The sequence below is a fragment of the Globicephala melas genome, chromosome 16 (assembly GCF_963455315.2).
Source record: "Globicephala melas chromosome 16, mGloMel1.2, whole genome shotgun sequence".
Taxonomy (NCBI): Eukaryota; Metazoa; Chordata; class Mammalia; order Artiodactyla; family Delphinidae; genus Globicephala; species Globicephala melas.
The window spans coordinates 37,011,001-37,024,565 of NC_083329.1; the positions used below are offsets into that span (position 1 = coordinate 37,011,001).

Genomic DNA, 13,565 nt, shown 5'->3' on the forward strand with positions numbered 1-13,565 from the left:
TACCAATTACTATATATTGAATATATAATGTAGGATAGATACTTTCACAATCAGTATTAAGTTGCATCACACAATGCAGCTTCTTTGAGGGTATTTGCATATTTCCTGTGAGGATCTATAAAAATTAAGACTGTCATTTTGGAAAGGCTTTCAACACCTGAGTCAGTGGCAATGACAAACAACTTGAATTTTTCTGGCAGTATTTTCCAGTCCTTTCCAACTGATATTATAAACCATCTATTCTTTTTCTGCTTCTTTTGTGGGATTTTTTTTGTGGAATGTTCTAAACCTTGATAACTCTACTGTTTACAGTTCTCATGTTTTGCTCTCTTCCTTTTCCATAGCTCTTCAATAGAACTTTCTGCAACAAGGAAATGTTATCTGTGCTTTCCAATATGGTACCCAGTAGCCACATATGGCTATTGATTACTTGAAATGCAGCTAGTGAGACTGAGAAACTGAACATTTAATTTAATTTAATAAATTTCGATTTAAATTTAAATAGCTACATGTGGCTGTTAGACATCTACCTTACTGGACAGCTCTCTGCGACACATAAATGAAAGAGACAAAAGTATTTTGGTAAGTCAGATTAATCTTGGGCTTTGAACACATGAGGAATGACTCAATCCTACAGCATCATATGTTAATGACTCAGATTCTTTTAGATCAATTTATGACTGAAAATGAATGCAACCCTGGCAGTCAATAAAACATATCTTTTTGGCTTTTGACACTTTATATTAATTACCAACTGGCAAACTTCTCTCTGGAGCTACTGGTCCTAAGGCAAGCATTATCCATAATAAAAAATGATTCTTAAAATTTTTTCCTCTTTTCCATACGAGAGAATACTAATATATTCAGTTTCTTCAAAACAGGTCCTGGTTCATATAGAAGGTGGGACAGGAGAAGTCCTGGTCCAGTCCAGTCCTGCCAAGAGGACTAACTGAAAAAGTTCTCATTTGGCTTCTTGGCCAGAAAGTATGACAAGCATCTTTATAGTCCTTTCTCCAGACACCGTATCACTCCTCCTATCCCCAACCAAAAAAGCATATCATACAACTCAGTTCATTCCTGCCCAAATATTTCAAGATTGTTTCATTGCTAGTAAGACGTATGTTTATGTTTCAAAGAGCTCTCTTCTTGTCAAAAATATCAAAATCACCATGGCATGGAAAGCACCCATGAGATGAATAAAATATTTTATTAGTACTCGCACTTTTTTTAAAACATCTTTACGGAGTATAATTGCTTTACAATAGTGTGTTAGTTTCTGCTTCACAACAAAGTGAATCAGCTATGCATATACATATATCCCCATATCTCCTCCCTCTTGTGTGTCCCTCCCACCCTCCCTATCCCACCCCTCCAGGCGGTCACAAAGCACTGAGCTGATCTCCCTGTGCTATGTGGCTGCTTCCCACTAGCTATCTGTTTTACATTTTGTAGTGTATATAAGTCCGTGGCACTCTATCACTTCATCCCAGCTTACCCTTCCCCCTCCCTGTGTCCTCAAGTCCATTCTCTACATCCATGTCTTTATTCCTGTCCTGCCCCTAGGTTCTTCAGAACCTTTTTTGTTTGTTTGTTTTAGATTCCATATGTATGTGTTAGCATACGGTATTTGTTTTTCTCTTTCTGACTTACTTCACTCTGTATGACAGACTCTATGTGCTGGGTTTTTTTTTGGTTTTTGTTTTTCTCCAGTGGTGTGCTGGACTCTCCCTTCCAGATGGCTGGACTTTTACAAAGTCTTTCTCATCTGTGGGTATCTGCCCAAGACAGCATTCCCAGGTTTTCCCAACCTGGGCTTAGAGAGACTGTGGAAGGTTTGCTGGCTTCTGCTAGTTCTGCAGTCCATATGGAGGTATGTCTGTCTATTACCAGATGAACAGTGGGTGGGACTTCTCCTGGGTCCCTGGGTCCCTTGTGCTGGATTTCACAACTCCCAAAGGAGTATTTTGTTTGTGGGTGGGTGCCATTTGTTAGCTGTTAAAAAGGAGGACAAAAAGGAGGCATATCTTTCACCACCTTGATCCTGACATTATCTCAGTATTTTACGAAGTCAATTTTCCTCAACTTTTTCCATATGTTGAATATTGTCACAGTAAACATTTCAGCAGACTTTTTGGTAGAAGTTGACAAGCTAATACTAAAATTTATATGAAGGACGAAGAACCTAGACTATTCAAAAATTTTAAGAAAGAAGAATAAGTTGGAGGACTTTTCCCTGACTTCAAGATTTAATCAAGTTACTATAAAGTTACTATAATCAAGAAAGTGTGGTAGGGCTTCCCTGGTGGCGCAGTGGTTGAGAGTCTGCCTGTCAATGCAGGGGACACGGGTTCGTGCCCCGGTCCGGGAAGATCCCACATGCCGCGGAGCGGCTGGGCCCGTGAGCCATGGCCGCTGAGCCTGCGCGTCCGGAGCCTGTGCTCCGCAACGGGAGAGGCCACAACAGTGAGATGCCCGCGTACCGCAAAAAAAAAACAAAAAAAAACAAAAAAAAAACAGAAATGAAACTCTGCCATTTGAAGCAATCTGGATGAACCTAGAGCAGGGGCCCCCAACCCCCAGGCTGTGGACTGGTACTGGTCCAGGGCCTGTTAGGAACTGGGCCACACAGCAGGAGGTGAGTGGCGAGTGAGTGAAGCTACATCTGCCACTCCGTATTGCTCCCCATTGCTTACATTACCACCTGAACCATTCCCTCCCTCACCCACCGCCCCATCTGTGGGAAAATTGTCTTCCATGAAACCTAGAGCATATTAGGCTTAGTGAAATAAGTCAGACACAGAAAGACAATTACTCTCTGTTATCAGTTACATGTGGAATCTAAAAAATAAAACAAACTAATGAGTATAATAAAATAGAAACAGTATCACAAATATAGGGAAAAACTAGTGGTTACCAGTGGGGAGAGGAAAGGGGGAGTGGCAAGATAAGGGTAGTGGATTAAGGGATACAAATTACTGTGTACAAAATATAAAAGCAACAAGAATATACAGCACAGGGCAATATAGCCATTATTTTGAAATAACTTTAAATGGGATATAATCTATAAAAATATTGAATCACTATGTTGTACATCTGAAACTAATATTGTTAATCAATTATACTTCAATAAAAAATTATCTAAAGATTTTCTATAAGGTGTGAAACTTTCATCTTTCATATGCTCCAAAAATTTGTTTACTATTTGTATTTTGTCTTGTATATTTTGAACATAATTTGTAAATGATTATGTATTCGATGTTTTTCTCTTCAGTTCCATTTTTATGTTCAGTTTTATTTTTATGCTTAGGAATGTCTTGTTAGGTTACATATGTTCATCTGTATCTTCTAGTTCTATTATCTTTTATTAGATATATGCAATATTAATCTATCACCAACTTGATGCCTGGTAATTGCTTCATGATGTGTACATAAAGTAAAACTTATAATTTTTAATGTTTCCGTTGTAATTGGCTACCACTGTCAACTTTCTTATAATTCTGATAGCTATTCAAGCTTCTCTGGTTTCCAGGTAATAGTTTATCTGCAATTCAGGGTAACTTAGTTTTTTTATTTTTTAATAGTTCAGTCTTATCCTTGCTTTTTATCGTTTCCTTGAGAACCTCCAGGGCAACGTTAGAAAAAACAAAGACTAGTGGTAATGGCATGAATCCTTGTCTTGCTCATCTTCATGTCCCTTTATAGCATTTGGAATGTGTTTTGACATAAAACTTAATATCTACTGAAGAGATGAGTGATGTAAAACTTTCTGGTGAACCAAGTATCTTTAATTTTCAACAATTTGGAATGTAGAATTTTTTGGCCCCCTTTCACAGATGGCGAAATTGAGGTTCAAAAACGTTATATCCCTTACACAAAGCCCGAGGGCTAGTTTAAGAAAATCTCTCCCAAACTCTTTTCCTATTATGTGAATAGTGGCCATTAAGGTCTATTGAAAACAGCTGGCTCTGGCATCGCTGGTAAGTTCCGTTCGGACTTAGAATACTAAGCTAGCGAAGGTTCCAGCAAGGCATAGCCACCCTAGTAAGTTACCTTGGGCTGGGTCTCAGCAGTAGTCAACACCAGCCCTGTGGCGAGGCGGGGTCTCACACTCTAACCTACATGATTTACAGGTTTACAGGGGGCGAGGGGCAGGCTGGAATTCACAGCTTATCGGATGGGGCCAGCCTGTCTTGGAAGCCAGCTGCTGGCCCTCAAACCAAGGGGAAAGCCAAGGTTTGCTGGTCTTCAGCGCTTATCATCCCCTCAGCCCCGGTCGCCTCCTCTCCGCCCCCTGCAGGCCAGACGAGGAACTGCTCAAGGACCGGGTGGGGCCCGGAGCGCGGAGCCGACATCTCTAACCCGCTGAGCTTTGGCTGTTCCACCTACTGCAGGCTGGCCACCCCGCCGCGGAGACAGCGGGGCATGGCGCGGGTGCTGATCGTGGGCGCCGGGCTGACGGGAAGCCTGTGCGCAGCGCTGCTGAGGAAGGCGGCGACCCGTCCTTTGCACCTTGCTGTGTGGGACAAGGCCGAGGACTCAGGTGGGTCGTCTCCCGGCCGAAACGGGGGGGAAAAGAAGCCTGCGGGGACCATTGCTTCTGAGGTGGCGTGGGCCCTCCCGGGGTAAGTCTGTGAAAAAAATCCAGCAGCTCGGCGGGCGTCTGGTCACGTGATCGGAGACTTCCGGCGCCCGTAAGGCCTGAGAGGGCGCGCGGGTGGAAGCGGCGACCCCGGCTGGGCTGGGGGGTGGGGCGGGAGTGCCGAGAGCGCTTCAGAGGGCGGCCTGAGCGGCCTGGGAGGGATCCTGACTGGAGTTTGCAAATCCTGGGCCTGCCGCTGTCGCTAAGAAATGGATTTTTTTCTTGGCCGCTCTGTGCCTTGGAGGCTTATCTCTAGATTGTGAGACTCCTCAAGTGCTCATTGACCAAGACTTTACGAAGATTTAGTTGACAGCATCCTGTCCATCTCCTGAAATCTGACTGCAAGAGGGAAAGCATTCGTTGATTCGTTCATTCTGACGTTTCATTCATTATTTTGTTTTCTTTTGTCCGTTCGTTCATTCCTTTTACTCAGATAGGTAAATAGATGCCTCAGTCACAGTGCTGAAGGGTGGCGCATTATTCATGTGTTCTTTTAAAAAAATATCTCACACTCAGTGACCAAACTGTCTCTTAATTACTTCCTGACAATGTTAGATGACAAAAATCTTCAGTATAAAAAAACGTTTTCTAGATGTCTGTAATCTGGAGAAAACAGAATATTTAAAAATATATTAATTATTATGAAAGTAAAAAATTTTTTTTAAAAATTTAAAATGTTTCCTAAAACAGTTCTAAGTAATCTATTTGTGGTAACCTGGGGTGAATAGCGTCAACTGCAAAAGGTTCATTCTAATGCACTAATACATTTTCCTGGGGACTAATTCAAGGGGGAAGAATGACCACAGCCAGCAGTCCTCATAATCCACAGAGCACAGTGGACTTGGGTGCCCAGTACATCACCTGCACTCCTCATTACGCCAAAAAACACCAGAGGTGAGTCAGTTGAAAGGGGTGGAATCAGTCTTACTGGTTGGAGGATGTAAAAAGATACAAATCATCCATTTTTAGCAGGGTTAAACTTTGACCCTTGTAATATAGTGAAATTATATTATCATCATTGATCATATTAGCAGTAAAAGGTTAACCTGAGTAAAGCGGGGAGATTGTAATACATACCTCATCCAATTGTTGTGACCATCAGATGAGATGTTGCGTGGAACATAGTAAGGGCTCAATAAATAAGAGTTCATATGTTGGTGCTGAGGAAGAGGACAGATAGCTGTGATGGAAGTCAATCTTAACCAGATTTAAACCTGGTGTATTGAATATCTTGCTTTTTATTTTCACTGTCTTTAATTTTGAAATATATGAGAAAACAGACCTTTGACTAAGATTAGCAAAAGACTATGGATTCTCAAAACATTTCCATTCTTCACCTGAATTATAGTTTTTATTAACATAAAACATATGTTGAGTTGTTCATAGAAGATTTCTAGTTATTATTTAGGATTGTAATCTCTAAGAATTCTTGGAAGAGAATATAGTATTTAGAGCTAAGTATAGCTTATAGTTATGTTATACATATTGATTTATTTCAGTTTTTATGATGAACTGTTAGCTCCTGGTGTTTTGAAGCCTCTGACCTCTCCTATTGAAGGAATGGTAATAAAAGAAGGAGATTGTAACTTTGTGGCACCTGATGGAGTTTCTTCAATTATTAACCATTACTTGAAAGAATCAGGTGAGAAGAGAATTTTTTCTGCCTTCTTTTAAAGTTAGCATTTTAAAATAAAAGTTATACACATAAGTAAATATTAATGCTATAAAGAAAGTTATAAAATAAAGTAAATGTTCTCCTACTCACCACTCAATAGCTAGTTGTCTTCGCCTAAAGTAATCATTGTTTCCAATATATGCTTCCAGAAAAATGTTTATGCATCTATCTATTGTTCTACGTGGCTGTCTCTATTTACCTATTCATATATTTGTATATATTCTTTTTTAAAACAGAAACGAGATTATTTTACATAAGCCATTCTATACTTTTCTCATCTATGTTTATAATAAATCAATCTCTATCTCTATCTATGTCTATATATATCCTATTGGTTCTATTTCTCTGGAGATTCCTGACTGATGCATAATCATAGAGTGAATCATATCTTGGGTCTATTTTCATATCAGCAAATTCAGTGTGCTTCATTCTTTTCAATGCCTGTTCAGTATTACATGGTACGTGTGTATTGTTATTTAGTTAACTCTTAACTTTCTGGTAAGCATGTGGATTGTTTGGGGGGGATGAGGGGTTGTTTTGGTTTATGCTAATACAAATATTACTGCAATGTTTAACCCTGACATACTTTTGAAAGCATATCTGTAGGATCAGTTCCTAGCAGTACAGTAGGTGTGTCAATGGTATGTGCATTTTTTATTTAACTAGGTTGTGCCATCTCTTCCTCTTAAAGAATATCTCATCAATAGTGAAGGAGAACGTCTCTTTCCACACATCCTGATATTATGGAAATTTAAAAATTTTGCCCATGTGATGGGTTAAAATGGTATCTCCTTGTGTTTTGATTTGCATTTACTTAATTATGAGTGAGTTTATGCATCTTTGTTTTGCTAACCACATCTGTGCTTTTTTTTCTTGTGAATGTCTTATTCATAACCTTTGCCCATTTTCTATGAGGATTTTCATTTGTTCTTTATGTTTATTTTATAATGTTTATTTTATAAGTGTTTTAAAATGGACTTTTTTGAAAAAGATGATAAATAATCTTGGATGATAAATGATTTATTTTTTAAAACAGAAATAAGCTTCTTGATGAATCATAAATAATTGCCCAACTGAAGAGCACTGAGGAAAGGTATAAGGCTGAGTATTTGTTTTGTTTCATAAGCTATTTCTAGAATAATTACTGTTTTTTTTGGTCTCCTTCATCAAATATTACTAATTGGGAACCCTGAGAATCCTTGATACTGGGCATGGGAGGGGCCAGTGAGATTGAATATACAACATGAGGACATAGTAAATACCATTCTGGGTGAAGCCATTTCTCCATCTAGGATTTAGTCTATGAAGGTGTATTCATCAGGATTTTCCAGAAAAACAGAATCAAAAGGATATATATATACGATATATATATGATAAAGATTTATTGTATAGAATTAGCTTATGTGATTTTGGAAGCTGGCAAGTCTGAAGATCTGCTGGAGACCCAGGAGAGTTGATGGTTTAGTTTCAGTCCAAAAGCCTGAGACCCCAGAGAGCTAAAGGTACCATTCCAGTCCAAAGGCTGGTGAGCCTGAGACCCAGGAAGAGCTGATGTTTCAGTTCAAGTCTGAAGGCAGGAGAATAAAACAATGTCCCAGTTCGAAGGCTATTGTCTTCGAACTGAACAGAACAGAACATAGGTCTGTTCTCATTTATTGTCTCATGTGTTCACATTAAGCTTATTACAGAGAAAACTGCGTTTATTGACATCAGTTTTACCTACTGCCTGTCTTACTCCTGGGAGGGTCAGCCTTTCTGTTTTATTCAGGCCTTTGATTGATTGGATGATACCCACCTATGTTAGGGAGGGCAACCTGATTTATTCAGTCTACCAATTTAAATATTAATCTCTTCTAAAAACACCCTCACAGACATACCCAGAATAATGTTTGCCAAATATATGGGAACCCCCATGACTCAGTCAAGTTGACACATAAAATTAACCATCACAGATGGTGACACCATTTGGACATTTTGTAGAATGTCACCATCAGCTTCATATATTGCCACCATACAACTTTAAAAAAAAAATCTCATTTCCATCATGATTTTTACTTAACCCAAATTAGATGTGCATACTTACTAAAATTTCCAAGTACTTACTAATTGTATTATATATCTAGCCATCCATGCATGCATACATCCATTCATTCAATAAACATTTACTGAGTGCTTACTATATACTGTTTTAGGCACTAATGATACATGAACCAAAGTCCCTGCCTCATATAGCTGAGGGACACTCCTTGAATACATTGTACCTACACCCTTTTGTGTTACGTGTTTGGGGGAATATATGCTTTATTTTCCAATTTTGCTTTGGAAACTCTTGGCAGAAGAGGTCATATTTAATTATTTGTAGCTCAAACAGAATCTAATAGTACCTTGTACATAGTAGGTAGGTATAGTGATATAGATTTAGAGTTCTAAGATATATAAATATACATATATTCATTCTAATTTAGCCAATTCTTAGTAAAAACCTATTTATTCTTTCAATTTGTACAGTCTGTTCAGAGTGTGAGTACTTTAGATTTTCTTTTCACTATGTAAAATATTTATTTCAAAAGTAACTTTTAAAAAAGAATTACATACTACTGGTAGAAAATTTGGAAAATACAGAAAAATAGCAGGGGAAAGTGTCACTATGATATATAAATCAACAATAAGTCCATTTTGTGACATACTTTCTGCTTTTTTTTAAAATGTTTTTATATAATTGAGTTCAAGGTCTACATATTTTGAGTGTATATAAACTTTTTCTTAGTTTATTTAAATATTATCTTTGTACTGCTTCAAGAGGTCTTTCCACCCTCTACCCAGATCCATTATTATAGGCTTTGTAGACCCTATCTATACCATTTAAAATTTTATAATTATATCCATTTAAGCATTCTTTAAACTTCTTTAAAGGTTTCTGTGCTATAAATGGTTTCTATCTTATTTTAGTTGTTTCCACAATATAAGTCGAGAGAGTCCCTGTAATCAAAATGACCTGGATTCAAATTCACATTCTACCACCATTTCCTAGCTATGTAATATTAGGAAAGTTTTAAAATCTATACCTTGGTTCTTTCATTGGAAAAATGAGAGCAATAACAGTACCTAGTACTAAGTTTTGTGAGGAATAAAGGATATAATGCACTCATTGTCAATTTAAGCAAATAATAGGCCATGTACATAGAAATCTCTTGATAAATGTTAGTTCAAAAAATAGTCTACTTGAATGAAGCTGACCTTTGCATGTGCTCAGCGCATAAGAACCCAAATTGCCAAGTCGTTCCAAAAAATACTCTACATTTTGGGATCAGTTGAGTTCACAACCCCACAGTCTGATGGTCCAACCAGTTTTATTTAGTTTGGGACTAGACTTCCAGGGAAATTATCTGTATTGGGTATGTCTAATCAGGTATGCTTTAGAATAGGTTCAACTCTCTAAAGCCAATATTTAAGTAGACCAGTTTCCCAGAATAAGTAGTAAAGGGCAGGAGGAAATAGGCACATGCCTCTTCACCTTATGGTCTGTTCTCATTTATTGTCTCATGTGTTCACATTAAGCTTATTACAGAGAAAACTGCGTTTATTGACATCAGTTTTACCTACTGCCTCTCTTCCCAATTAATACAATCTTCTTGAGTAAGTAAAATGTGCTTTTTCTGTTGTTTTACTTTTTTGGTTGTCATTGTTGGGGGTGGGAGAAATTCAAAAGAACAAAAGCTACTCTATCATTTGTTAAGTGCTATTTATCTGATACTATGTTAGGCTCTTAACGTACATCATTTCTAATTCTCATATAGCCATTCAAGGTGGTTATCATTCTCCCCATGTGCTAATGAGAAAAATGAGACTCCAGGAGGTTAAGTACTTTGCTTATGGTGGCTTAACTAGTAAGTAAGAGACCAGCACTCTCTTTAAGCTGACCCTGTTGTCACTTCCTTTTAATGATCTCATGGAGGACAATGAAAGGGTCTCATACCTATGATTTAACATCTTTTCCTTTCCAGGTTTTCCCCTACAGTATGAGAGACTGCTCCCATCCTACCCTGGTTCTACGTGTCAATGGACACCTGGCTCAAGAGAACAAACTCATAGTGCCCTTCCCCTAGTCCCCCTCTTTCATTGGTTAGTCCCTGCCCCAGGGGGAAGGGGCTACTAAGGAGTAATGCCATTTTACTTCTTTATGCAAACAGGAAGATCAATCACCTGCTGGTTCCTGCCTATGACCTTTAGACAGTGATGAACCAAGTCCTTTTGCTTTTGAATAAGGCCCATGTTATTAAATCATTCATAGGAGGATGAATTTAGTTTCCGGGACAGGGTGAGCATCTTTTATTTAGTTTGGCCTACCATAGGAAGAACCGTTGCTCCATTTATTTGTTTTTATTTTACCGTCTACTTTAAAAGGGACATTGACTAACAATCAAAAGTAAACATGGGCAATGTAACTTGTCAAAGTTGACAGGATCGATTTATTAGAAAAGATGGTTTAATTTGCAGATACTATCAGCTAGTGTGATTTCTTTCTAATAATATATAATTTTTATCATTTTCTCCCTTTTTACTTTTGTGTTTACTTTCTTTCTAAAATTGATGTAAGACAATTAAGGCTGGGCAGTTCTGTCTCAAAATTTCTCCTAGGCGGGTGATCATGGCACTCATCCGTAACAGTGTCTGTCAGAGAGAAGGTAGAAGATAGCCCAGGAGCCTTGGTTAAGCACTCTGCAGTTTAAGCAGTGCATTTAGTTAGACATTGCTTACATCTCTTCAGGTCCATCTCAGCAGTTCTGAACTGAAACCTTTCGTAGGAAATTATTGGAGGAAAATGAATTTAGATTCTTTCTCTAAAATGGAAGAAGGCAGGGGATACACATTGAATAAATAAACAACAGAAACATATTTGCCTTTGTAAAATGGCTAAAACTTCTTTGTGTTCTGATATCTTTGTAGTTATCTGCAGACTTTTTTATTTTTATGAAATAAAAATAGCTGGGGAAATAGCGGTAAATAGAACACATGGACCTTGCCTTTGTTAATATAGTGTAGTGGGGGGAAAAGACAAAAACTAATTTCACACACATAAAAGGGGTACATAATAAATGCTAAGAAGAAAGAGTGAGAGCCTTGTGAGAGAGCTATAATAATAGGACCTAAACTAATGTGAGTTTGAGAGGAGTGAGGTATGGGAAATGTGTCAGGGAAAGCATCTCTGAGGAGCTAATGTTTCCATGGGTACCTGAAAGGTGAGCAAGAGTGAACTAGGCCAACAGCTGAGTGGTGAGAATTGCATGCAGTGGGCATATCAAGTTGCAGCTGTTCTAAAGTAGGAGGAAGATGGTGCGTTTATGGAATGAAAAGGTCATCATGACTGGAGCGTCGAGAATGAGGGAGAAAACGGTAAGAGGTGAAGTTGAAGAGTGAAGCAGGAGCCGGATCGTAAGGGGCTTTGTAAGCAATGTTAAGATTTTATACTTTATCCTAAATGCAGTGGGAAACCACTGAAGGATTTTATGCAAGAGAGGGACATGGTCAAATTTACCAAGCTCAGATTGAGAGATATTATCTAGTTCTCTAAGTGTTTAAAAATGATTTTCCAGAGCCTATAGATTCGGTCATGTGGTCCTTTCAAAAGTTATTAGTTACTTTCACAAGGAAATGCCACTTTCCCTGAAACTGACTCCTAGCAATTGAACAGGAAAACTTCCTGGTTAGTCAGAGCAGCGATACCATTGCCCCTAACTCTTGGAAAATGCTATTTTTTGAGTGACTTTGCCAGTGGTGGTATTAGATTTGGGTCTATCTATCTACCCCAGTGGTCTCACACTTTAAAGTACATGGTAACAAACCTGGGGGCTTGTTAAATGCAGGCTACTGGGCCTGATCCCCAGATTCTGATTCGGTAGGTCTGGGTTGGGACCTGAGAATTTGCATTTCTAACAAGTTCCAAGGTGCTGCTGGTGCTGACTGATATACATCTTGCAGAACACTTTGGGACCTCTGGGATATATGTCCAAGACGTTTGACTGGATATGGAGAATTTCTAGTTAGTGGACTTCAACTCTGTTAAACACACACACCTACTCACCACCAAAAACAAACCCAATGTAATGCTGTTTTCAAAGGGAATATTATGTGAAAACACAACTGAATGAAACATATAAAGTCAGTTGACTTAGTTGAGGTCCCAGTCAGGGCCAGGACTAGAGTGAGGTAAGTGAGGGGTGAGACATCCTAAATCAATAGAACAGAGGGACGTGGAGCCATTCTGGTTGGAGTAAAGGGGATGGTGGGTGTGAGTTGAAAACTCCAGTTATTTGTGCCTTCCCAGAGGAGGGGCCTTAGAGAAATGCTCAGGCAAGTTGAAGCACTATTTAGAAGCCCTTGCTCTAATCTTTGAGCAGAATGATGCTAATTGCCTCAAAGAGATTGACCCCTGGGCCTCGTTCCTTCTACCATATTTGCATTTGATTTTAAAAAGTTGTGATTACTATGTTGTAGAGTTATTCAAGGGAATGTGAAAGATGTAAAGGTGTATGAGATCTGGAGACTTGACATGGAGGAGCCCGAGAGAGTATTTTGGGATAGATAAGACACACCTAAAGCATAGAGATACTTTGGATCAATGTCAGAAGGAGTGGTAAAGGCAGTGATTGTCAAGATGAGAAGGATCACATTGAGCTGGAGTAGCCGCGGACTGGAAGCTTCATGGCAAAGGTTGGATTTAAGCTGGATGTTTAGTGGCTAGGAGCACGAGGTGTCCCATGCAGTGATGGACAGGATCTTTCATTGTGCTTTTTCCCCCTTATTCCATTTTTATTTACTTCTTTTCTATTCACGAGGCCAAATAAAAGTAGATTTGCTTTAACATCAAATTTTTCTCACAACTGGAATGTGAGGTAAGTACTAGTATACCAAGGAGACTTAATGATCCAATTATATTTTCCTATCTTTCAGTTTATGGTTCATAATTCATTCTCTTACACAAATATTGATTAAATACCTAGTACATGCCAAGTACAATACTTTATATGCTATATATAGAAAAGGCAGGCATAATTTGTGGCTTATGGAGCTTACAAATTAAAAGGGAAGAAAATATTAATCATATAACTACTCAAATAATTATTAAAATATCTTTGTGATAAATGCAAATAAGGGAAATGCTATGAGAGGATATTCCAGATTGTATTTCTCTTCATTTTGATTCTTTGTCATAAAGGTAGTTGATCCATCGATGAGACTTGGATTTCTCTT

General features: G+C 38.4%; 1 protein-coding gene across 2 annotated transcripts in view; it reads left to right on the forward strand.

Annotated features, from left to right (window-relative positions):
- Positions 1 to 4,336: 4,336 nt before the first annotated feature.
- The window catches only part of RNLS (renalase, FAD dependent amine oxidase), a 270,146-nt gene continuing 260,917 nt past the window's right edge, over positions 4,337 to 13,565 (forward strand). Inside the window, exons 1-3 of one of the 2 annotated variants that reach the window (XM_030864988.3) lie at positions 4,337 to 4,540; positions 5,428 to 5,533; positions 6,139 to 6,281. In XM_030864988.3, coding sequence (XP_030720848.1) covers positions 4,423 to 4,540; positions 5,428 to 5,533; positions 6,139 to 6,281 — 367 coding nt within the window. In that variant the 5' untranslated portion in view covers positions 4,337 to 4,422. Of the gene's footprint in view, positions 4,541 to 4,787; positions 5,077 to 5,427; positions 5,534 to 6,138; positions 6,282 to 13,565 lie in introns of those variants that run through there. The other variant, XM_060286576.2, reaches the window with a different exon arrangement.